General features: G+C 40.6%; 1 protein-coding gene across 1 annotated transcript; it reads right to left on the bottom strand.

Moving 5' to 3' along the window:
- Nucleotide 1: 1 nt before the first annotated feature.
- On the bottom strand, nt 2–25,835 carry ubr3 (ubiquitin protein ligase E3 component n-recognin 3). The gene is given in 41 exon segments (XM_057054372.1): nt 2–1,753; nt 1,953–2,092; nt 2,180–2,389; nt 2,997–3,176; nt 3,295–3,420; nt 3,607–3,714; nt 4,966–5,090; nt 5,861–5,961; nt 7,324–7,378; nt 7,381–7,428; nt 9,164–9,249; nt 11,387–11,523; nt 11,652–11,852; nt 11,978–12,088; nt 12,535–12,668; nt 13,023–13,172; nt 14,493–14,581; nt 15,448–15,893; nt 16,637–16,669; nt 17,898–18,068; nt 18,151–18,255; nt 18,533–18,674; nt 19,573–19,669; nt 20,108–20,249; nt 20,349–20,434; nt 20,730–20,863; nt 20,954–21,006; nt 21,076–21,204; nt 21,295–21,384; nt 21,466–21,531; nt 21,601–21,687; nt 21,793–21,926; nt 22,654–22,833; nt 23,036–23,264; nt 23,437–23,567; nt 23,648–23,714; nt 23,832–23,872; nt 23,956–24,111; nt 24,285–24,437; nt 24,671–24,810; nt 25,376–25,835. Coding segments are annotated over 41 exon segments (5,565 nt in total). The 5' UTR covers nt 25,810–25,835; the 3' UTR covers nt 2–1,635.
- Nucleotides 25,836–26,638: the final 803 nt, after the last annotated feature.

The raw sequence follows: 26,638 nt of genomic DNA, 5'->3' as shown, positions 1-26,638 counted from the left end.
ATCAGTGTGATTATATTTTATTCACATATGTTACATTTTGCATTAAATGTCCACGTCACACTTTCTGGTCAAACTCAGAAAGTTTGAGTCAGCACCTACAGTAATGTACTGTATTCTCTCTTCATTCATACAGGAGAACCATAAGAGCTTTCAGATATAATTTACACTCGTTGGCCGTTTGGTTTGCGGTCATTTACAAAAATGGGTGTAACTGCAAAATAAAGGAGTCAGTTAACAGAAAAGCAGCATGCATGAATTCAAGAGGGCTTCTTCAAGTGTTTCTCAAAGATTCCTCGACCCAGCGTGAAGTGTCATCGGCACTGTGATGTTCATCACCCAAAAAACACATGAACATTAATCTCACAGGCACAGCGGGATGAATGTCCACCCTTCCAAAAAACAAAAAACAAAATAAAACAAGCGATAACTAACAAAAATAATAACCAAGACACTAAAATAATCGGTGGCTTAAAGGTCGTCATGCACAGTGTAGAACAGATACTCAAGCCTGATATTCTGTGATGTTGGAATGCAACTAATAAATCACAACTAGATGACGTATGAGGGATAGTCATCACAAAGTTCCTGCAGTTGGAACTCACAAAGGTTTTTTTTTTTTTTTTTTTTTTTAAATACCGCTCAAGGAATAACTGGTACTTTTTGGATTTTTTTTTAGATTCTCATCCTGCTATCCTCCATCCTGGGTTATTTTTCTCAAAAAAGAAAACTTTTTGTGCACCAAATAAACTGGATGTCAGACTGGATGTGGGCATTTTGAGGACTTGAGTTTCTTTAATTGTAAACCAGAGGTGCAGACAGGGCAGGACTGTCGGAGCTGTAGAGAATGTGATGAAATGACCGCATACCACCTTAAACTTTAAAGTGAATTTGAGTCAATATTCCCAGCCATCGACAAAAAAAAATAAAATAATAAAATGCACAGTCTTAGAAAAGAAAATCTTCACAAAAGTTAAAATTTAAATGACGAGCAGCAGCATTTATTTAAATATCTAAAACTTATTTTAAAGAAAAGAAAATTCCTGAGGATGGATTGCAACTAGACCCATAAAAAAGAGCCTTTTTCCTGTTTGAAAAAGTTAACGAAATCTGGCGCGTTGATGGGAGGACATGCTGCGCTCACCAACACATGTCAGCAGACGAGGGCTCAAAGAAATACGTTGCTACGCTCGTCAGGAGCCTCAGACTCACGTTAGCAAAGCAGAGCACAATTTGATAAATCAAAGGGATATGCATCAACAGCATCAAAAATGGTGTCAAGTAACCAAACATTGCAGGGACAGTCAGCATCTGATGAATGGATTATTCAGACCCAAATGAATAGGACAGACTTCAAACACCTGTTCTGAACCAATCGTCTTGTGCTTTTGAGTTTGACCTTTCTCTTTTTCCCCCTGGTGAAAGCCACACAAGAAATCACTTAAGCACACACACGTGTTAATCTTAGGGATGATTGTACACCAAACTTCACGTAAACCAAAGCTGTGGCAGCAATAAACTCATTTCATGTCTGTTAAGCACATTTCCCCAATTCTTTTTTTTTTGATCAAGGCAGACATGAAAGCCAGGACAAAAAAAACGATACGGGTTGATGTCGTCGGTGGACTTTGGAAGATCTTAGAGTCCGTTATAGTGAGGCCCCCAGCGTTTATTGATGTGGTCAAAGGTGTGCGAGACCCACTGTTGCTCCAACACGCGATACCTTTCTTCACATAAAAAGAGAGGCTTCCCACGGCTGCAGAGAGAGCAGAGGGGGAAAACCCAGGCGGGAAGGGGGGAGGGGGTTAATTTTCACTGCAGCAAATACTTCCAAAGAGCTTCTAGCAGATTTTGTAGAGTTTTTGTATTTGAACAGTGTAAACTGAGACCTTTTACGTGTTAAACCCAATAAAATAGATCAATTATTTCCTCTATAATCATGTCAGGTGACATACCGGAGATCACGGTCCTCCTCTCCGTGGGCATCAAGGTAAACAGATCCCCAGAGGCAGAAACGATGTCCTCGAATGATGATGATGACTGACGCATTTATCAGTAGAAAGATGCCCGTAGCTGCGCCACAGTGTTGGGAGTGCTGCAAGACACAGGAAGTCTTAAAAAAACACACACGCACAAACACACAACCACGCAAGGAAGATGTGGGATGTGCTGAAACGCTCACCAAAACGCATTCACAGGTACCCTGCTGTTTGCAGCATGCGCCTTTGAGACACACGAAGGCGCCACAAACAAGGCAGAGGGCGGGGTCTTTTGGCACCTTTTTGCAGGCAGTGCAAGCTTTCCTGTGGTAGTACTGGAAGATGATGTTGTAGTTGTCAGGTGGCTGGAGGAGACGAGGTGGTGCCCACTGAGGATCCTGCACAAGCAAAGTCTCCAGAGAGGAAAACAAACAAAGGTCAATTCAAACAAACCGGGGTGATTTACAGCTAATAATTTAGAGTTACATTTAGGCGGCAGGTGAATTTATTAAAAATATAGTTTCTTTCAATAGAACAGAAACCCCAGAGGAGTAAATGTGTTTTTAGATGGAGCCCCGGTGACAGAGGGATGGCAGAACACTACTGATAAGAGAGGGACGGGGAATTGGAAAACTTTACAACCCAGTTTTATCCAGCAGTTTTCTATTCTGTTTGAACAGTCACCGTCTATTCAAAGTTAAGGCCATTTCATGCTTCCCAAGGAAGAAATACTGTAGCTTTATTTTAGATGCAACATTTTCAGCAGATTTAAGGAGAGATTTGGGTAGACTACTAGCATGCATGATCATATCAGTGATTTGAGTAAATGTTTCAACACAGAATTTCAATACATCAAATTATAAAATCTATTGACAGGTAACAGAAGTCCTTGCAGAAGTCTATAAAGTGAACTGTTGCATTCTCAGAACTATTTAGCTCTGAGGCGAGGCTGACTTTGACTGACACAGACAAGCGAGTGTGGGGCTGCTGTACCCGAGAGGAAACAACGGCCACACATACCAGCGACTGCTCCGCCTGAATCTGAGAGAGAGCTGTGACCTCAGTGCACCACTGCGTCACCAAATCAGTGGCGTTGACGGGCCACTGCAGGCATGAGGCACTGTTAACCATGCTGGAGGGTTGAGGGACTGAGGTGAAGAGCCCTAGACACGCAGCCAGGGCTGCGAACTCATCTTCTTCCTGTGAGCACAAACACGTTCTTCTTCATTAGTTTTTAGAACCAAACCAACCAAAGATCATAAACTCTCATTTATACACTTGTTGTGATGATATCAACAGGGATGTAGTCATAACACACCTGGCAGCCCGTGAGATTGTCTCCATAGAGGTGATGCTGTAGAAGGCAGGAGAGGCGAAGGAAGGGCAGGCAGAACTGTTGGAGGCTGAACTCGATAGACTGAGGCGACCACACACTGGAGATCAGCTGGAGAGGGAAACAGCAGCAATACTTGATCAATAACCTGGCCATAGCTTGGAGGGAGGACTGTGGCATCTACCTCTGTGGACATTAGCTCTGATCATTACACCTCAGTCCACTGGAAAATTCATTTATAGAGGAAAAAAAGGAGAGCGAGAACCCTTTTGCTGTGAAGAGTTTAGCAGCGTTTACCATTGAGGATTCTTTAGAGTCCACTTTGTAGACGCTCTTGTCTTTGGAGAGCTCGGAGATGACGAGACTGAGAAGCACCTCAAAAGACTTCTCAGAAAGTGAAGAATTCTAGAGCAGAAAACCAAAGAGTAGCATCATAAGCATATGCAATCCCTAGACCTAACCCTAACCCTGACCCTGACCCCAGAGAGGAGCATCTCTAAAGTCTGACGCGGGGTCAAATATCTGTGCTGGTCAAAGGCAGAACAGGGCCAAGGTTACCTTTATTCCTATTTCATGTACTTAATGAGTTATTTGAATAAAGTAGCATAAAGAAGTATAAAATGTGCACGACTTGATGTAACAGTAAATAACGCTCAGGAAGCAGCAGGCAATATTCTTTCACGACTAAAAAACATCTGATAAAAGGCAGAGACATTGCCGACTCAGACTCCCGATAAAAATTCAACTGGTTCAGCGAGAATTTTTACATAGAGGAGCTGCGCGTGTTTATCAAAGCCGAGCGCAGAAGAATTTAAAACAGCGGTCTTATCTGCTTCCTTTGTCAGAGATTTATAGGGGTGGAATTTTAAATCCATGGACTGCCTTCCTCCAGGCTCTGCTCTTTGTTCACACTGCATATTCCCGACAACTTCAATTTAATTAAACCCAGTATAAATGTCGTCCTCATTGTTGATCTTCAGTCTTTTTTAATGGATGGCTGGAGAACACCTACATTACAATGCATGAGTGTGTGGCTGGAGAGTGAAATGACCCTTTTTTTTTTCCTTAAATCAAAGGAGATCCTCAATAATGCAGCGATCTCCAGCATCACAATTACTAAGATAATAAAGAAAAACAATATAAACAGGGGAATGGTTTGTAGGAAACCAGCATGTGTTAAACACACCATAGCCCTAAATTTAGCCCATTGATTTATTGTCCTTATTATTTTGTGGAGCAATCTGACTTTTACCCAACCTGTGAAAGTGACTGTCAGCAGCTGTTCCTGTTCCATTAAGCTTATGATTTGGAGTACATCACAAAATTTACCTCCAGAGAGGCTCCAAAATGGAGTAATGTCATTTATCAGAGGTGAGAGACTAATACAAATGAATTACTGTGAACGGCACGACGCTCCTCATCCAGAATCTCATGGTTTTAGATGGTCTTTCTGTGTTCTAGGTAATAATACCCCTGGACAACATACCGACTGTGTCCAATTCTTTCCTGTCCTAGTAATCCTTCAAGGTCTAACACAGTGTTCCCGTTTCCAAGAGACTGACTGTTAAACCTCGAAGAATCTGTATAGCATCGATGATACTGGAAAGTAGAGACACTACTGCACATTATCACTGTGAAGAAACTCTAATTTGTTACCTTCTTTAGTACTCCAGCGGTGCTCCAGGCCTGCCTTTCGTCTGGACTAAACTTGGAAGAAAGTGCAGCCAAAGCCTGGATGAACTGAAGGTTGTACAGCATCTTCACCACACAGGTAAAGTGCTCTGCAAAAGAAGACAGTTTAAACCAGTTTTCATATATAGAATATTGTTTATAACATTTTTAATCTATAAAAAAGAAAGAAATCAGCAGCTCTGTGTGTGGGAACTGATTGCATAGAAACCCTTAATGAATAGTGCATGATGTCATTAGGTGGAAAATATAGCTCGAAGTATATTTGATTTATATAAAAAAGGCAACAAAGGGTGCCATCTGTTTTCCTTTCCAGCCGAGCGATCCTGACATCCTCAATGTCCTGCTCACCGTGACAAGTGTCAGGACACACAATTAAGAGGCTGCACTAAAAAGGAGGCAATCTTTCTCCAGCAGTCAAGTGCAAAGCACCCCCCCGCCCCCCCAGATCCGGTCATGTGTCAGGCTTTTGGTCCATTTGAAAAGAGAGACACTGCACATTTATCAATCTTCCACCCTAATTCATTCATCACTAAAATCATCAACCTGCATTAATGCATGACTGAGGTATTGCAGGATTGCAGTGGTTCTTCGGTGGCCCTGCACCTTTTCTAACAGAGGAAGCAAGTAGAAGAAGTGAAGGACACATAGAGGAGCTGCAGCCCTCCCATCAGCAGGGTCGAGTGCCCCTGACCTTCACCAAACAACAGCAATAACTGCTCTGATAAGAGATGTGAAAGGATTCTTTCCAGCACTCAGCCTTGATTACCGCTGATAACTGGGCTATCCTTGTAGAGAAGCCACTCAGAGACCCCCCTCCATCCTCTCATGTCATGTCATGATGCAGCTTTAGAAGTCATACCTTTTCGCAGAGGTTGTGGCATTGTTAGCACGAAGATAATCAAGAGAGAAGGGACATCTCGAAACAGCATGGGTACCTCGGGTCTCTCCTCATCAAAGCTGCTGCAAAAGAGAGAAAACAGCTCGTCTTTTGTCCGAGGTGCTGCACATCACAGGTCCTTTGACAAAGTCCTAAGTTAAGCCAACGGTTCAAATCCTGCTGGTGCGTTACCAGAGTTAGACCAACGATCTTCTAATATTCAAATTTCTTGAATTTTAGTCTTCATTACAGTTAGCACAATCTAATAATTACTATAGCTTTATATTCATTTTATCAAATATTGTCATTTCATTGTTAATTCTGAAACTTGCCTCTAAAGAATAATTCAACTGAAGTCTTGTCACATGGTTGAATATTTATAATAAAGTAGTTAAATAAAAATAGGACTACATGCATAAGTGTTTTGTATGCTATTAACAAACCATGGAGCTCTGAAAGCTCATTCTCTCCATTTTCCATCCAACTTCCTTAATGTAGGCAGTTTTCATTGTGTACCAACTCCATTTAAATGTCTCTTCTTCTGTTGACAATTCAAAAAGGTCCCACTCTACACTTAAAAGGCCTCGGGGGTTTTCAGTGAGAAGAACTGCACTTAAAGAATAATACCTTTCCATTACGAAGGCACTCACCAGTTAATTTCACTGTGCAGTGAAGGAAAGCCTGGGAGGACAGCGATTTCTACCACTCCATACAAACAATATAGCTGCAATATTTGCATGTTCTTCTTTGATAAAAAAGGCAAAAAAGAGACAAGAATAATGTTTTGAGGGTTTTCTTTATGTCCTATTTAGCATAGATAAATTAGGATTAGTGCCCAAGGGTCTCGATGACAGCGCTTCTTTCTTAAACCATAATAAAGTATTTTAAACGCCTAATGGCTCCACTTAGAACGCTGTCCTGCTGCAAGCGCTGCTAACAACCGGTGTCTCTCCAGGCTAATAGGAAGGGGTTCGTGCTCATACTGCATTGTTAAATGCTGTTAAATGCTACAGCATGTTCGGATGTGATTTAAGAGCTCGTGTGTGGTCGGAACCATCTTTTGTGTTTCGTTAAATATGGCTCTTTGATGGAGTCAGCTCAGCCAGCTGGGAGCTGAGAAGTCAGGCTAGCATGATGATGGTTTGGAGCACTTGCTCTCAGTACAGTGAATTGGACAGGGTTGCTTTGCTCTCTGTGGAGTGCCCAGTAATTTGCCAGATGCAGCAATTACTGGTATCTATGGTAACCACACATGGTCCCCTTTCTGTTTTTAGCTCCTCTTTGTGTAGAAGAAAAGCTGTTGGGGGCAGGAGGAAATGGTGGTTGTGAGGGCAAGTACATTGCATGTTTATTTCAGCGGAGAACACATGCGGCGAAAAGTGGAGAGTGGGGGCTGTTAAAGAATGTATGAATGCAGCTATAGATTTAGCAGAGACGTTACTCACTGTGCCTCTCTGCATTGAGTGACCTGTGTCAGCTTTGTCCAGGGGTTGTACGCCAATCGATGCTATACAGGCGCATGTGCATGGCCAACACATGGAATAGCTGATCTAAAAAAGAAGATAACACAAGAAATGTCAGAGATGCCTGGCAGGGTCAAAACCAACAAGAGCCTGTTCATTTGCAGTGTTCCTCAGTAAAGTGTTGCGCTCTAATGAAGAGAAGGCACACTGATGATTTGGCTCCAGGCCAGGCCAGGCCAGGCCAGGCCAGGCCAAGCCAGGAGAGGCCAGATGGATCCTTGTCACTGCTTGATAGCCTTGAGCAACTCTGGTCAGGTCACACCTGTTCAGTGTGAAACTAATGGAACATGAAGTGAAGCTCCCAACACACAAGGAATCACACGTGGGCACTTGTGACGCTGCATCGTCTAGTAGTTTCTTACACTAAATAAGGTAAATCTATGCAATTTGCCGATTGTTTTCCCAGGAACAGACAAATAAAAAACGAAATCACAAATTAAAATAAATTGAGATCTTCTAAGAAATGAATACATGTAAACCACATTGATGAACTTCTACACCAGTAATTACCACTGAACCAGCCTTTTGTTTAGTTTCTTGGTAAAGAAACATTATTGCTGTTTGATTTTTACAAAACTGGGCTGTTATCCTGCAGCAAGAGCTTCCAAATATGTGAATACTTGAATCAACACTGCCCTCCACAGGCCAACACAGACGTAGCGCGATGAAAGCAAGCACATTATTCCTTTGTTGTTTCTCATTCCTCAATGTGTGTGCCTGCTGCCTTTCATCACAGCACCACAGCTCTTACCAGGATCAACCAGGACGACTTATGGAATAGGAGGGAGGGAGAGGGAATGAGAAAAGAAAGATATGTGAATAAAATCAATCTCTCCAGACATGATCGCAGTTATTCGTCCTTGCTACAGTTACTGATGTCGCGGCTGCGGTTGTATTTTACATTGACATGTCACCAGCAAGACAAAGGAAGACAAGTAAAAGGTGGATTATCTTAGATATTTTGAAAGACCGCATCACAGTAACTGCAACCTAAAGTCAAATAAATTACAATTTAGCTGTTATTTGCAGTTCCACACCATTAATAAAGAACTTTAATTCCATTATGGTGGATTCAAAAATAAAGTTCAGTTTTTAGAAGAACAAGGAGCTCACAGATGACAGAAAAAAGGCCGACTATAGTTGTCATCAGAGCTACGTCACAGAAGGGAATAAGCGTCTGGAGAAAAACAGGTTATATACCCACTTAAGATTTTACTTAAAATAGACATACAGTTGCCATTTCCTTTCCATTTGATTTCCTGACTGTTGACTCACTGCTGTGTTACTAGTGAGTCAGCACGGTGTACCAATATTGCTCTTCACAAATGAAAAACCTTCGGCTTGGAACCTAATTTCAGCCACTAAATAATGACAGACCAATCTGCTGCAGCACTGACAGATTAATCCAACAAACAGGAGGTGGAGCGGAGCCTGTCCGTCAACCTTACGATGATGTAACCACACACGCTTTCCACTAATATCCTCTATTGAAAACATTCTAATCCATTGAGTCCAATGACTAAAAATGAAGACTGCCTTGTTAGTAGTGGCTGAAGGGCAGTGATATGATCTGGGAGTTTCAGTTGCTTGTGTCAGCTGTCATTCCACTAATATAAAACAGCAGTGGAACCAATGTACCACATGTATGTGTCTATACACATATATTCATATTTCTTTCTTTCATTCTGGTACTTAACATTCAAAAACCTGTGACTACTCTTATTGCTTGGTGAGATATTACATATAAAGAGACAGCACTCACTGAGACAGGAGCGTTTGGCAGCTGCACTGGCACCTCCAGAACACAGGTTCCCTCCCCGGTGCACAAGTTCCAGCTCTAGGTTTGTCCTGTGGGGATACACATTATTACTAAAATGAAGAGGGCAAAATGCAATGAAAACAATCAAACAGTGGAGGTTACTGACAGTTAAGCAGCAGAGTTATTACATTATAATAACAAAATCAGGCTTATTAATTTTTAAAACTCACAAACTGACTCATACTAAAAACAACAGTCTAGCATGTTACGCTCCCATGTACACAGATTAGAATGAGCTGTTGATAAAGGAACAGTATCCACGTCTTAAAGACAAAATGTAGTATCAGCATATATGGCAGCATTATCAAATTCAGCTTTAAGTCACGTATGACTTTCTGACTGCTTTGATAAGGAAGATGAAAGATGGTGGCTAGTCTGGCCATTTGCCATTTAGTGTGTCTGTTCAGAAGCAGAAGCTCCACATCAAGCAAATAACAGCTTTCTAAGACTTATTTGCACAAGCTACACCATTAACATAAAAGCTGTTCCAACCACTTCATGAATAATCCCTAATGTAAATTTCCCGTGCACATCCAACACCCTTCACTTGGGGACAGTAATTTCCCTGTAGCCAAATAGTGAGGGGAATAAACTGAAAACCAAGTGAAGTACAAAGATGGCAGAAAGATAGGAAGGCCTAAAAAAAGAGTGATCTGGGGCTGTTTTCATCTTGATACTGGTCATTTCTTTGTATGTGCCATGAAGGTGGGGGCAAATCCATGGGTTTCCTGGGAGAAAAAGCAATTTCACATAGATAATGTAGCCACGGTGGAGCTCCATCTGGCTTTCACTGATAAGAGTGTCCGTGTGACAAAGGAATTTTCCACTCCTCAGGCAATTTGCGCTGTTCATTGAACTTCATAGAGCCAACAGGCAGACACAGACAGAGCTCAGGGGAGCATTTTGCTGAGGGCGGAAGGCCGGACCAGTGTTGGGTAAGAGGTCTGGATGATTGTACTAAACAGGAGATTTTTGGAAATGAGTAATGTTACTAATCACAGATCACAAGGTGAACTAAAAGCTTCTGCAAAATTTAAGGACCAAAAGGTGCATTTTTCACAATTCATGCCATTTCACTAACCCCCATCACAGGTAGCACAATGATGTCATACGAAAAGATGAAGTTTTAAAACAACAGAGGACTGTTTCACTGGCAAGCTTTTGACCGCTAGCTCACCCCAAGTTGCCCCAGTACAATGTCACATTAATGAACTGTATGAAAGACCAATGAAGATAATTAGTGTCAGAATGATTTAGTCAGAGGAGATCAGAAACACACAAATACATTAAACGGCATTTAATGGTGACAAAGAGTGACAACTGTGCTAATGCTTTAGGAGGCTGCAGCCTTGCTGGACCAATACTGCACTCGAATGACAACTTTGCTGGGAAATAAATCAACACCACCATCACAGCTCCCTGAAGTGTTGTGATGGTGATTTACTCAGAATGCAAAGAAATCCATATATCTGATCCAAGTACTATGCAACAGCTCTGGTATTGATCTTATCGTCCATGTTAAAGAAGCTTTTTAGAGTAAAACACTTAACCGAGACAACGGTGAAGGGAAAAAAGACTTTTTTCTGTCTGTGGGGTAATTATTGTAATGGAACATTAAGAAAGTAAAGAGGAGGCGCAGCACCTCAGAAAGACTCCAGTCAAGTCAGTGCGTCTTGAGAAACCTGCACTAGCCTGTGCTTTTGTATTTTCTGGACAAATAAGTGTCATATTACAGCAAATATTGTAACCATGTCTGATTATACTGTTGGTTTAAAAGAGACTATCCAGTCCATTTATTCTCCCCCAATTCAAAAAGCTCTTTCACAGTTGCACCTACATGAGATCAGATGCAAATAATCTGAAGGACATAATCAAAGACACCCCTTTGTTGTTATTTTGTTTCAGTATTTAAAATTGAAAATACAAAACTTTCACAGTAACGCAGTAAAAAAGTCCAAACAAGGTTAAGCAGTAGGTTATAACAATGGAGCACTACCTCCTGTTAAATATCTCCACTTACCAACCTGCTTTTCTGGTCACTTTTTCACAAAACCACCCAAAGAAAAAAAATCTCATTTTCATTTTGCTTTTTCAATGTTAAGATTATTCTGTAATTTAGCAGGCAGAGGAAGATGCTTCTACCACAATGACCGACAGCGTCCTCACCTGGCCACGGAGTACATAAAGAGAAAGTCATTGTCGGGAGAGCCAGGGTTCTTTCCATAGTCCATGTATTTCTTCTGTGTGGTATTCTTGATGTCTTTAATAACAAGCTCCATCTCTTTACTCAAGTTGGACTCAGTCTTGAATATAAGAACACCAGGAAGGCATTATTTAGGAAATCAGTGAAGAAAAATATGTCAAAGGTAAACTAAAGATTATTTCATTACATATTGAATGTTTCAGTGACAGTAAATTGCACCTCACTTACTGAAAAAAGGCATAGTCTCTCCTGAAGGTCTTCCACCTCCCTAACAAGCACACATATGCTCTTGTTAGTGGGTGCGTGCCAAGCACCAGCCTCTGTGCCCCGCCCAGGGCGACATGGAAGAACACTATTGGCAAACTGTCGACACAGTGGGCAGGTAAATTCACCCTTGTCAACAGAAAAACCTTGGAGGACCTGGTCGTTCTGAGGAGAAATGGGATGAAAGATGCTAAAATTGTCTGGAACAATGATCACACTATAAACAAAGATCTGATGAATTCCTGTACTAATGCAGGTAGGTCACTTTCAAAGTCCAACCCATGTCTTACCCTCAAAGACTCCATATATGACTTCTGACAATCTATATGCAATGTGTGTCCACAGGTCTGGACGTAAACACCCCCATCCCAACCTATTGACACAGACTGCAGACAAGAGCTCTGTAGAATACAGAAGAGAGAAAACATCAGAGATCAATCATACCGCCGCAGATCATTCAGCTGCCGCAACCTTGAATGAGGGAGACCTTTAAAATGCCATTATAACTTCAATAAATACTACGTTTGATCTTTTTCTTGAGCTTCTCTCCACAGAACTGAGCATTTTTGCTATGCTGTTACACAATAACATTGTCTAGAAGCAGGTAATTGAACAGAATGACAGATCACTTCTCTTAACGGTGGACTAAATAAGCTTAGGTAATTAGCGAGTAATGAATAAATAAAACGCAACTAATGAACATGAGCCCGAACATCCAATTACATGTTCAGAATTGTTATGGCTTAGAAAAAGAGATTAAGTTAATTATTCGCAACATAATTATCCCTTAATGTAGTTGATAACAGTTTAATATAGTTCCAGTTGGTTAGATTTTGCAGACACCTACATCTTTGAAGAATCGCTGCATGAGTGTGAGCCTGATGTCATTTGCAACCCCACACGTGTCTGCAGCAAAGATGTGCTCTTCATCACTCGTCGGCAGTTTCTTAGCTTCTTTGCTTCTGCAGCGGTGCCCAAGCACTGAAAGCCAACCACAGGTGTTCATTAAAAAGAAATGTAGAACCTATTCAGTGTAGTAAAGGATCATTCAGTATTTCTAACAACAAAGTGACCCCTGCTGTCAGCTTTTAAAAGAAATTACCCTTTAAAAGACGGGAACAGATACACGAACAGGGATCAACCGAATGAATAATAAACCAATTAAAAATATGGCTAACCAACCAATTACATGTGTCATTTCCAATATGGCAGATCAACTATGCCGAAGACAAGGTATGGGTAATCCATATAGAAAAACACAGAATAGCTAAACATTTGTTGAGTTTTAATTCAACATCTCTGAACACGGGGACAGAATGCAGACACACAAACTACCTGAGGATGCTTGAAGGAGAACCACTAAACCAAAGGGTCTTTCCTCTGTGGACGGGCCACTCTGGCCACAAATGACACAGTCGTAGAGGACCTCAGACTCCATTACTTCTGATGCTCCAAGGTCCATGGCTGCCTCAGTGTCAGGCGATTCTAGAAAAGATAGAAGAAGAAGAGGTTCTGCTGTAAAACATTATTTAAAAAACATACAAAGATTAGCAATAAATGTGTAAACACTGTCAACTATCAATTTAAATAAATTCCACCCTTGTGACGTGACTGACACTGGAGGAAATATCTGATTAATAATGTAAAATGAGTTTTAAATGTTAACAATAACATTCAATTTGAGCAGTAGATATTGTGGGGAAATGTCAAGTTGTGTAGGAAATTGATTTATTGCTTTTTGGGAAAATATGTTCTCAAGAGAGGTCATTGTGTTCCTGGGGAAATGAAGGATGTATTAAATGTCAATGCTGCACCATTAGCCCCAGGACACGGCAGGGCGCGGAGCAACAATCAGGTACACACATTCAAATGCAAGGCAGCAAGGACACACACAGTTGGTGTGCTGCTGATTTATTGTTTTCTCCCAATCTATCATGTTGCAATATTTCCAAGAAAGCAATGTTACCTCTTACTGCAATCAAATTTAAAGATACCGTACAAACAAAAATACCAATTTAAACAATCTTCATCCTACAGTGACAATAATTCAAAGCTGCTTAGTTCAACATGTAGAAAAGGACACAATACTGTTCTGCAAGAGGAATCTGATCACAGCAGCCGTTATGACTCATTTACTAACCAGGTTGTGTCAGGGTGGGCCAGCTAATTATAAGTGATTTAATCCCATATGCCCTCCACTAGCAGCAAGCCACACTCCCACAAGATCCCCTTTTATCATAACAGGTCTGCAGAGACCACAAATGTAGGTTTGGGCCTTTGTCGCTGTCCTCCAGTGAAAAAGTACAACAAAAACATGATAGGGACTAAAGCACAGGAGAATTTTTGACTCTTCAAACATTTTAGTCAGTCCTGATCTGCCAAACATGTCAGTTTTTAGAATATTACGACCTTGGCATCAATGATGCCACAGAAGGAAAACCTGACTGTTTTATAACCATGTTAATGTAAGTGTTTCACCCTAATGCTAAAGGTTTGGTTTGGAACATAAAATCCACTGTTGCACCATTAATGCAGCATATAATCCGTTTGGATTATATTATATGCTACAGCGGCAAACTCTTAGGTGGTAGTGGTAGTAGCAGTAGTAGTAGTAGTAGCAGCAGTAGTAGTAGCAGTAGTAGCAGCAGCAGTTGTAGTAGTAGCAGTAGTAGCAGCAGCAGCAGGTGTAGTAGCAGTAGTAGCAGCAGCAGCAGGTGTAGTAAGCAGCAGTAGTAGCAGTAGTAGCAGCAGCAGTAGTAGCAGCAGTAGCTATGAATATCCATTGATGAGTGGGAGTTCTCTTACCAACATCCATGGCTGTTTCCATGAAGCTCTTTTGCCTTGAGGCAAACTCAGCAAGCAGCTTCTGCTGCCTCTCTCTCGCTCTCTGTCGTCTGAAAGATTCAATGAAAAGCACAATACAATCAGGAGAAAACTTCCTGTATGTTCACCTCACAAATTCATAACTCTGTGTAAACATGTCTGCTGTACAGCCTAAATGTCACAGGTGTGTGCATGTACCAGAGATAGCAGGGGACACTCATGTATTCACAGCAGGTATTTAACAGGCTGTAGTGTGAAAAGCTTGATTAACTAATATGTTGGGTTGCCCAGCTCAGAGTAGAGCGACAACTGTAAATTAAGGCTCTGAAAAGGGGACATAAACAAATGCTGACAGAGGCACAGCTTAATAATTTCATTGTTGTAGGGGGTGCTGACAACTAGCATAATGAATGGGCAGGGGCTTCGCACTGCTGCTGACCACATTCCTGCCTCTCCGGTTGCCTTGGAAACAGTAGCAGTGGATGTGAATGGGAGTTTTTACTTTCACCTTTGTGCGTGAGGTGCGACCAGCCACACATTAAGTAATTATTAAATGGCTGCAGTCCGTTCAATCATCATTAGTGATAACAATGGAAGGGTGGTGAGAAAATGTAAGAAGATTAAAACCAACATTAAAATTTGGGTTTTTTTGGCCGCAGAATATCTGAAAATTCAGGTTTTAAAAGCAAAGCTTCTGAGCTTTATTGTGACCCTTTTAAACGCAGTGGTCACTATTATTTTCTTTTCCTTTAAAACCATAGTTTGGTTGCCAGGGTTGCATAACAACCAACAAAAAGGGCATTTGTTGCACCATCCAAAATCTGACACAGGTCTTGTAATTCCACGCATGAAAGGGTCAAAGACATATCATAAAAGATTCATAAAATGCAAGTCAATGGTGATGAATGTAATTTTCCAGAGCACGTGATTATGTTACCTTTCTTCTTTGTCCATGGTTTTCTTGTCAGAGGGGCTGTTTTTCTTTGGCGGCACAGGAGGGCAGACCTTTCCGCAAATATCTTGGATGCTACGCTTAATCTGACAGCTGCGGGTGGCCGCCTTGGTGAGGATGCGCTCGATTGCTGTGATTCCATCTCCGTGAGCGTGACGGTTTGTGTCCATATCTTCCAGCCAGGATGCCGAAAGAGAGTTCTGCTTTGACGACAACTTCTGATGGAGCTTGATGAGGAGAGACAGCATGCTCTCACGGATCTCCAGGATCTCCGTTACCAGCTGAGGTGCCGTGCCTGGCGGAACCCAGCGTGTTGAGGAGCTCTTGGGCCTGACAACCTGGGTAGCTTCCGTGTTGTTGCGATTGATAATTTCTTGGAACTTCCTCCTGCGTTCTGCTACGAGGCTGAAAACTTGAGCTTCCCGCAGATTCTAAAAAAAATAAATAAAAATAAACAATTTACTCATAAATCACAACACTTAAAAGCAACAAATACAGGTATGTGAATTGAAGATACACCAACAAAGGTTAACTGCTAACGTCATTAAAGTAACGGGTATGTGGGAAAATGCATTTTCAAAAAATATCTAAACACAGGTTAAAAGCACATACAATATGAAAATATTCCCACAAATATAATCACGTCTACCTTTGAACACACACAGAACCTCTCCCTGACCAATAGTATGATGGACGTTGATGAATTGCTCAACGCTCTGAGACGGGCACAATACACACAGGTCTGATTAAATAGCCATAATGAACTTTTGCTGACGTTTCACAAATACCAGCACTAATAACACAACTGTACACCTGAGAACATTCAAAGCGTCCTGGTGTTAATGTGCCCCATTTGAAGGAGTGCCCTGACCTGACAAGAGAGGACCTCATCTGCTGGGTTAAATAAACATACATCACAACCAAGTCGAGTCAACATCAATCATACTGACATGCGGTTAAAAAGCATTTACCAAACCTGCATCACATATGGAAGGAAGGCTTAACTGGAGAGTTAAACACATGCCTTAACACACAAAAGCAGACATCCTCAAAAACACACCGAGCAAATGCTAAAAAAAAAAAAGTCAAAACAAAGATGAACAGCAGGGGAAAAAATGGCTGCTGCTGGCAACAAAGCCACCAGCATTCCCACAAAATGGTTGTAAATAGCTACCTCTCTCCAATTCCCTGCAAGACGCCTGGAATTCTGTGAAGCAGGTACAGTCATATAAATAATAATGATATGAAATACCATTAAAAAAAGCAAATAACAACTAGTGGCTGGTTTTCATGTACAAATCATTCCTTGCAAGGTCATCTTAATCAGAAGCTTCTTAGATTTCGACATGCCATTTAAAAATATGTTTCATCATTAGAATATCAGCACAACTAAATATGAAATGCAACAAAAATGCCTTCATTGCTAAAAGTTAGAAGTATGTGCATTGCTTATCTTAGCTCCAATTACATGGACATGCAGCAGCTATTTGCAACAGGATGTGCTGTTTTCATATGTAGAGAAAACATTTTAGTATGGTAAGTAATACATAAGCCTTAAGGTGACTAAATGATAAATGAACTGGGCAGAAAGAGTTTCAGGCAGCAGCCAGTTAGCACAGCTTAGAATGAAAAAGGAAAAATGTGGAAGCAATTCACCTTGAAACGCCATTTATATATATCAATTAATCATCAAACACTTCACATCCAACACAAACTGTTTTGTTTCAACTTATGATGCAGGATTACTTTAAAGGAAATCTGTTAGATATGATAATAGATTAAAAGGATGATATTAACTTCCTCTCAGCTGTTGAGTCAGCAGATGGAAAATGTGGCTAATTTTCATGTTTTCAGAATGTATAAAGGAAACTCATCGTGATTTCAACCATTAGAAGCAGATTTACTCCTCTGTGCACACAGTTTCAATGTTCACTAGGAGTGTGTCAGCTGTAGGGCAGGAGGAGCAGAGCACATGATCACTAGAGGGCTGTTTCGTGGTTTTTCACATCAATGATCTGTGAGTAATCTTTAAATTTACATAATTTCCTGCTTTATATGCTTTCATGGTGCTACATTTTACACTCGGCAGCTGGCTTGAGTTTTGCCCCTCTTTTAAAAGCTGATCGAAGATACACTGTATACAAGAGGTTTCCATCAGGTCTGATCAGCTCAGCACTGACTGACACAGCTTCCCTTTAAATAGGTTGTACTTAACATGAGCTTTGATTCTCTGGGTAAAGCCCACAAACACTGAGCGAAGAGCTGTGGATTAGCTCTCGCACAAATAATGTGTCCTGTAATCATTTGTGGATACACTCATAAAGAAACATGTTCACCATCTTACTATCCTTTTTTGTAGGCAAACACTCTAATACATTATTGTGCTAATATTGTGCATTTCTTGCTTCTGATTTAACTGGGTTATTTTTTGTTACCTGGCCATAGGAAGATGCTTCGTTGCTGGTGCTGGGCGGAGCCTCTCTCTTCACCTCAGGAGCTGTCTCTGGGACACGGACCCTAACAAAGTTAATGACATGGTGCAGATTGGAGAGGAGGTTGGTGCCAGGGAACCAGCTGTCATGGCAATGCTCCTCAATGCAAGGCTCCTGGAACCAGTAAAAACCAGTAAGAGTAGGTGTACACTGTGAATAATGACAGCAGCTTTGACCTAAAGGCGATCTATCAAACCTCATCCTCCTTGTGGTCTTGAATTTGGTTGTCCAAGCCCAACTCGATGAGGTACAGCACCATGCACAGAACATGCTCAGACATGTTCTGATGATCCATCCATATCTAAAATTGCACAAAAGATTCATCCCAGTATAATTATGCCAGTATAAAACAATCACATTCTGAGCAATGCTTTTGTCTTTTTGGAGCAACATATTGCACCATCAAAATGAGACACTTCCTTTTGTGTCTGTATCGTGTTTTACCTCAGCACCAATTAATTGCTTGTTATTCTAAATTGTGTAGCAATTTCAGATAGCAAGAACAGGCGTTTCTAATTTATTTCAAGGGCTGAATTGACATGCAAATGCTGTGCTGTAGTAGATGCTGAAAAGGTCACCTTGTAAAGAAGTGTAAATATCACAATGTGCAGCGTCTTGCAATGCAACAGCTTGATAAGGCCTTTGTAACATGGATGAAGAAGAGTCCTTTCCTTGTAAGGGGGCCATGGGTTGCCAGTGTGGATACCAGACTGTTTCAAACTAAATTACCATCAAAAAAGAACAACGGTCAGAACATCCAGTAAAAAGAATACGATACATCAGAAAAGAAGGTGCAGCTACTACCGTACATATCCAACACAGTTTAATTTTGCAAAAAGCAATATAAAGAGTATAACTGAAGGTAGATGGAGGGACATCATGCATTATTCTGTCCAAAAAGGCTTTATTCAATGCATTAGAAAAGCCACCTTGCAGAACAGCCGATCACTCTATTACTGATGATGAGAGCATTATTGTATAAACGTTGGGCCAGCCTGACAGGCAATCTATCATATTCAAACTCCAAAACATGAGGCGCCATCAGGGCAGCTTGTAACAGCTTCAGTGTTTGAAAGAGAAAGAAAAGTCTAACTTCCCTCGGCCTTATAACACCAGAAATGGTTTTAGGGGGAGGGGAAAGCATATTTTAAGTGTGAAAAGTACAATTAAGTAGATTGGGGATGCAATGATATTTTTAATTATGCTACACCAAAGACGACCAGACCAAAATCCCATTATAAATAAGTTATCTACTCAACTACCATTTCAAACAGGCACTCGCTGAGGGACTATTTCATTATAATTAGCAGCTACATTCCAGTGACCTTCAAGAAAATTAATGCTGGGGTATCTTCTTCAGAGACACATTTGTCTTGGGAGATGTCTGCGCCAAACAAGAAAAACTTCCCCGATTCTATTACAAATTAAGAGTGTAACATTGATTTTTCCTCAACAACAAAAGTAATTGGATTTAACTTTACTCGGTACCTGGTAGACATTGAAGTTCTTGCTCTTAAATCACTAAAAGGTGACTTAGCAGAAAGACACCCAAATCAAAAAAGTAAAAATTTTGGCCTAAAAGAAACCTTTAAACTTGAGGCCCCATGTTTTAACTTACAAAGCTGCGTATCTGTCCATGGCTGACTGGACATCACGTCGATAGACTGTTCTGAGGACAACCATGATGGGGTCAAACTCTTTCTCCCACACTTCCGCTAGATGTGGAAAAAGAGACAGCTGTTCGGAAACCTCATATATACAATGAAACTGCCCGGGCTCTTCTTTTATCCTTTGTGTTTTAAGTGGTCCAAGCCTGCCACCAAGTGGCCAACTGAGGACTAATCATGTGAACCAAACAAAGGCAGCTTATTTGAACCTCAATTTCTGATTTTACCATCTGGATATAAGTTTGGGTTCAACTACTATTACTGTGGTTTGTTAGAGTAAAACAATTGAACTAACACAAGAAAAGCAACAATCAATTCTTTGAATATAAAGGTGATTTGTCAATTAAAAATACAAGTGGACAGCAGTACATAAAAAACAACTGATTCTATTGTAAAGTGTAGCAAAATTAAGACTCAGTTCTGAAATTATTCTATTACCAAATTTTGATATTCGAGAGCATTTTTACAGCACTTCCTACTCCATACCTTTAGGAGTATACATTCCTTGTTGCATTGAGCCTCCTGGCTCAAACACAGGTGCTTTGAAATCAGCCACAGCAGAGAGCATCTCCTCAAAACTACAAGCCCCAGGCACAATGCCGCTCTTTGGGTTAGGATTCTCAGGAATCTAGTGAAAAAATGGTCAAAGAAAAACAGGAAAAGCAGACTACTGTGACTCTAACTTATAAAGAGTAAGGTAACTTAAAGATCTAAAGTTAAAGGATACGAGGTCTAACAGTGCGCTGTGTGTACGATCATTCATACACAGCTGCGAGACCATCTCGGCTCGCAGGATCTCATCATCCGTCATCCCTGTTGGTGAGAACCATAAAATAAATGTAAATATAACCTGAGGAAGGTTAGAACCTTAACTTAAATACCAGACAGCAGAACTCAGGGAGGAGGTTGAGGGAATATCAATGTGGCTCTAATAATTTAAAAGTACATCCATCTTATTTGAAGGATTGACTTGGTTTGACCCAGTGCTTCAACAGTTCCTACAATGCACCACCCTCCCCTTAAAGTATAGCATGCTAAACATTATAGCAGTAAATTACTGTGCAACATTTTTTAATTGACAGATTGTGTCCCGTAATAAACAATCTACCTAAATGAATGCGAAGGCTGGTCAATATAACCAGGAAGGTCAGCGCTCCTTCGAGCATCGGCCTCTCTTGCTCCGAGTCCAACACAGCATTCTGATGCTGAGAAGCCATCGTTAGCAGGTCCACCACTTTGAACCTGCATAGTAGATGAATATTTAATGCACCTAAACAGTTAAAAAAAAAAAAAAAAAAAAAAAGGAAAAATTTTAAAATAAATAGAGCTCACCTCTCAAAAACACTTGAGATAAAGTAGTCAGGATCTAGTCTTGATGCACAAACCTGCAAGAAAAATCCTAAATGTAATTTTGGTACTGTGATTTGAAATTAAAGTAAACCCTAAATGCAAACCTGGAGCAAATAGATGTCAGGGTCAATCATGGAGTTACAAAAGTGGGACTGCACATAGGTCATCGCCTGCCCTTTGATCTGCAAACCATTCCTGACCCACATGTTGCTGTGGATCTCTGACAGACATGCCTACAGCAACACACATTAATACTTGGTTACAAGGGGGCTACAAACCTAGAAGAGAGTGACTAACAGCATTGACCTTTGCAAATATAATACCTGGATTTGCAGTGGATGGACCATAATCTTCATCAACATCTCCTGGTCAGGCAGGAGGCTATCGAGGTCCAGACCTTGGCACTTTACAGCCTGTCAACACACTGACAATTAACCCTGGGCACAAGCCATAATTAATAGGACACATCTTAATAGAGGAAATCTCTGATTTACCTTACTGAGGAACATGGCATAGTAGCGATGCAGCGGCAGGTGAAATGTGACTTGATTTGGAGCAGGCTGTGAAGGACAGAGTCACTATGAGAAACCAGTTAAAAAGCTTACAACAAACCAAATTTAGAAATTTACCTCATCAATGAAGCCTATGGCATCGAACCAGATCTGCAGAGTCTCCAAGCAGTAGCGCACCACAGTTTTAGTGTATTCCTGCGTCTCCTGTTTGGAGATAGTTTTACATGTAGTTTCCATTAACGATGAAAGATTGACAGCAGAGTACACAGAAGATGTGGTTAAGCTGATGACGGCACTGGCAGGGCTTACTTTGACTTTGCAGTGTGTTAAAAGACCCCACATTGGTTGTGCACAGGCCTCCAGCTCTGCTGCAAATGCTGCATAGTATGTCTGAGACTCAAATTCCACGTGTTCGTTCAACTCCCGTTTATTCAAGTTCATACCTATCGGCAGTGAAATATTTCAAATTTAGACAAAAATGTCTGCAGTGTTAATGTTCAAACATTCATTTTCATGTTTAGGAGAAGAGGGATAAAACACGGTTAAAGGTTCACATTTTATTGAAAATAACTATGCTGCAAAACTGCATACAACTGTGACACTTGTGGATATAACGTCAGCAAGAAGATACTCAAGCTCACTGTGCAGGGATGTTATTTTTAGGGCTGTGGTTGAGAACACAAAATGAACAGCACCAAACAGAATGGTAACTGTAACTGTAACTGGTAACTGTTTGACTTCAGATCCCTTTAACTTACGGATTCTGACCATGCAGCTCAACCTCTACTAATACTCTGACAAAGCAAGATTATTTTGAATTGCATTTAATTGCATTTCTAGAAGCCGACATCACCAAAAGAGTCCAATAAAAGAAGTAGCAGCATTATTTGAGGACGGCTTTTGTGGCTGACTAACTGGTTACAGGAACAAATATTAATAATACAATGAATAAATTAAATTACCCATAAATATACCCCAAATTATAGCTCACATTTGTAATTTTGAACTAAAATAATGAGAACGTGTTCCAATTGGATCTGTTCACAAGGATTTGTTGTAAAGGCCATTTTAGGTTGAAATGTTTTTGAGTGAGCGCATCCAAACGTTGCTTCCATTAGCGTGTAAAAGGGCCAAATCTGTTGGAACACACACACTCCAACAATGACTTACCCTGGAAAAACGACACGAAGCTCATCCAGAGCATCAACAATGAATGGTCCTCCAGGAACTTTTTTGCAACGCTTTGGTGTGAGAGGATATTAATAAAATCACTAACTAACGGCCAGTAAGTGTTGTTCTTCAGCAAAGCCTCGCTGCAGTTCACCACAACATGGCGGCTGTTCTCTTCATCTAAGGGGAAAAATAGAAATGAATAACTTGGCCGACAATACGAGTTTAACTCGCTCAACAGTCTCATGCTGCTCACTTGGCATGTGGAGACTAAAACGATACCACATCAACCATCTTTTTGCAAATTATACCATTTGAAGACAAGAGTGATGAAACAGGCTCAGTTAATAGACCCAGTTTTATTCTAATTCTGACTACTTACCCTGAAGCTCACTTTTAATAAGGCAACTCTCCATCATATACAGGAGGACTGTGACCATGATGTCCAGCAGCTGGCACTCCTCTGTCACATGTCGAGCCAACTCCTCATTGCTGAACAGCTGCACACTGATATGTACAATGCGGTTGGACATGGTGTCCGACTCGTGGCTCTTCATCAGTGTTTTCATAATAAATGCATAGTGCTGGACAAATGTTTTTGTAAAGGTGATCTAGAAGGACAAAAAGAGGAATAATATTTAGTCTGAAATGTGGAGTAACCGTTAACTTTCAACTACAAATCACATGTGAGAGCCAAAGTGGCAACTACAACTATAAATAATAGGAAATATGAAAAAGGACCAAAGTACTTTAACAAATATTAGCAAAGGAAGAGAAAAATACCTTGTAATCTTGATCTGGCAACATATTTAATAAGAATGTTACCATCTTCTGAGGAAACTCATATTTTATAGTCCAAAACAGCAGCTCCTCCAGAAAGCACTTATGCTTTAATGACTCAATAATACATGGGTCTGAAGGCATTTACAAAGAAAACATGATTAGTAACCTTAACATGCAACACGGAGGGCAGCAGCTCCTGAAAGTCATTTACCTTTGGTATTGCTGCTCAGTTTAACCCTTTTCCTCTGGCCGACAGACTGTCCACCATCTTGGTCCTCCTGGGAGAAAATAACAATTTTAAATCAAGAAATTAACAAAATGTCCATCAATTACAGTATAAGGATAAACAAAAGACATAGTTTACACTTAATATGCTGTGTGTTTCTAGCTCATACCTCTTTATTAGATCCTTCTGGGCTTCCTGGTGTAGTTGTTCCTAAATAATAAATGAAAAATAAAAGTATTAGATATGACATGTGAAATAACTATGCATCATCTTATGTGCCAGAGTAATCGCACCTAACAGGACCATTGCTCCTGCACCACCTTCAGCACCAGCGGCAACATCACCTGTGGCAACCTGGGTTTTTTCCTCCACAGACACAAGACCTGAATTCTTCAAAGCTGATAAATATTTGTCGTAGTTCTTTTTAGCATACAAATTCTCTTCTTGGCCTGTAGAATTAAGCACAGAATTCAAATTAATATTCATATGTGCCCAATTTATTTTATTAAACAATTAAAATGCACCGTAAAACCAGCCCACACATTTACTGTGGTTTTTGGCAACACCAGTTTACTCATAACTATATATTTCCACATGTGGAGTACAGTACAGCTGATTTTACCCATGCACAACTCCTTAAATGTTTGTTGATTTGTCAAGATCTTTGTCATCACAGTCCTCATTGCTCCCCCCATCTTTGTGAGCTCCTCCAAGAATGAGATCTGAGGTTCCAGCTGCTGCAAGACTTTCTGGAGATCTCGCTCAGATGAGCTGTCTGGTAAGGCAAGATAAGAAATTTTCGTCAACAAATTGACATGTGTGCATGCTGACATCCTGTATAAACACGGGAATTTGAGTGTGTGCATCATAAGCCATTTAAAACTAAATAGGACATACACATGGTAAATAAAACATCACAATAAATTAAAGAAATAATTTCAACTTGATTAATGAGACAAAGTCACACTTGGCTCCCAGAAATTGGACTACTTTCAGGAATAGCTTCACCTGGCTCAACGTATCCATCCCTCAGATATTGGATGATACACATTATAAAGCGAGGAAGAACCATCTCAGACATCAAGAGAAGGTCTCGAGGTATTGAGGGGACATTTTCTCCTGTCCTCAACCGATGCCGTCTACAAAATCTGTCAAAACACAAAAGCAAACCATCAATGTTTCAGACCACTCACCGTCCACCTGCTTTTTAAAATAAAAATGTCACTCTGTGTGGGTAGATTTTGACCTTTCTTCTAAACTGTACATTGTGGATAATAATAGTGAAGACGTGAGATTTGACGGTGATTGAGCTGTAGGAGAGATGCAATCCTCAAGTCATTTAGATAAAAATAGTAATCAAGTAACTGCTAAACATCAGCAGTTGGGGAGACCGCGTCCACATTTCCACCAAATAGATCTATAGAATCTATAGATTCATAGAGATTACAGCGTCTAAACCGAGAAAGAACGACTGGCTAAGCCTCTAACCAGAGCTGCTTAGTGGGAGGTTTGCTAAATAAATGACAGAGCAGAATGATGTTGAAACGCTTGCCACCTGGCAGTAATTCCTATATTTCTAGTAGAATTGTGTGTCACAAAACAGAACAAATTCTGAAATTACACTATCCCCCCCACTTCGCACAAGACCTGTCAAAACACAACTGGCTATCATTTTAGCACAGTCAGTTTGGCTAGCAGCTAGCCTGGACTTACCCACTCTCTCGCATGACATTACTGTCTCCACAATCACAGGCCCCGCCAGCCTGGCTCCGAAACATGTTGAAATCATGGCCCGTGTGGTCTCCGTTATTAAAACATTCAGCACACAGTGACATGCACGGGGAGATGCCGCACGTCCGACAGCGATATGCTACGAAATTAGCCGTCCAAACCAAGCCGCACAGAGTCGCGTTGTCATAGGACCGGACCGTTTTGCAGAACTCCTCGAAACCTTCGCCTCCTGCAATCAGACATTTACACCAGTCAAGAGCTTCTGTGTCCGTCGCTGGTTTTTCGGGATTTAGAACGGAGTCGAGCAGCTCTTGAAGTTGTCGGACACCGGAGCTATTGTCAGTCCGATTTAAGTCTGCCTTTAAGTGGGCAGCAGTAGCTTTCTTATCCCGGCGTAGCAGCGACGCCGCCATCATGCACTCTGGCTTGTCCACAAATTTATTTTTGTTGTCTTGTTTCCATGCTCTCGGATTTTCTCGCGATATTCATCGGCTCACGTTTAAACGGCTAAAAGAAATTCACGTTACTATTACCGGTACTATTATCATTTTATTCATTTTGGTTGCCTATGCCTTTTTCCTGATTAAAAATTAAATAAAATATTATGTATATTAAACTAGTGTCACTGTCTGGATAACTTTTAGACCCAACTGTATGAGTCCATTAATAAAGTAATGCAATGCTTTCATGGAGTATTTTTTCTTCTTATTATTATTATTTAAAAGTATTGATTATAAATGTTAAAAAAATGGAGCAAATTTGATGGGACTATTCCAATAATGTTGCACGGCAATATATAAACATGTCACCTAGATAATAACCATTTAAATACATCTGATTGTAATTATTATTAAAGCTATAGAATATAGCTACAGACCGACCGACCGACCGACCGACCGACCGACAGACAGACAGACAGACAGACAGACAGACAGACAGACAGACAGACAGACAGACAGACAGACAGACAGGGACAGATAGATAGATAGATAGATAGATAGATAGATAGATAGATAGATAGATAGATAGATAGATAGATAGATAGAAAGAAAGAAAGAAACAGGATCATATGCTGCTTCTGCTGTACTCGATTTATTCACAAATGAGGAGAGTTAAAGCAAAAGATTTGGTCATACTGGCATTTAAATAACCACGAGCTCCACTATCTGTAACAAATACATTCTTTGTTTTACCAAATAAAGGGAAACCTATAAAACTAATCCTACCAAGATTAGAAGGGAAAAA

This window comes from Takifugu flavidus, chromosome 1 (assembly GCF_003711565.1).
Source record: "Takifugu flavidus isolate HTHZ2018 chromosome 1, ASM371156v2, whole genome shotgun sequence".
Taxonomy (NCBI): domain Eukaryota; kingdom Metazoa; phylum Chordata; class Actinopteri; order Tetraodontiformes; family Tetraodontidae; genus Takifugu; species Takifugu flavidus.
Note: the sequence above shows the minus strand (reverse complement) of the source record. Positions and strands in the feature narration are given on the sequence as shown.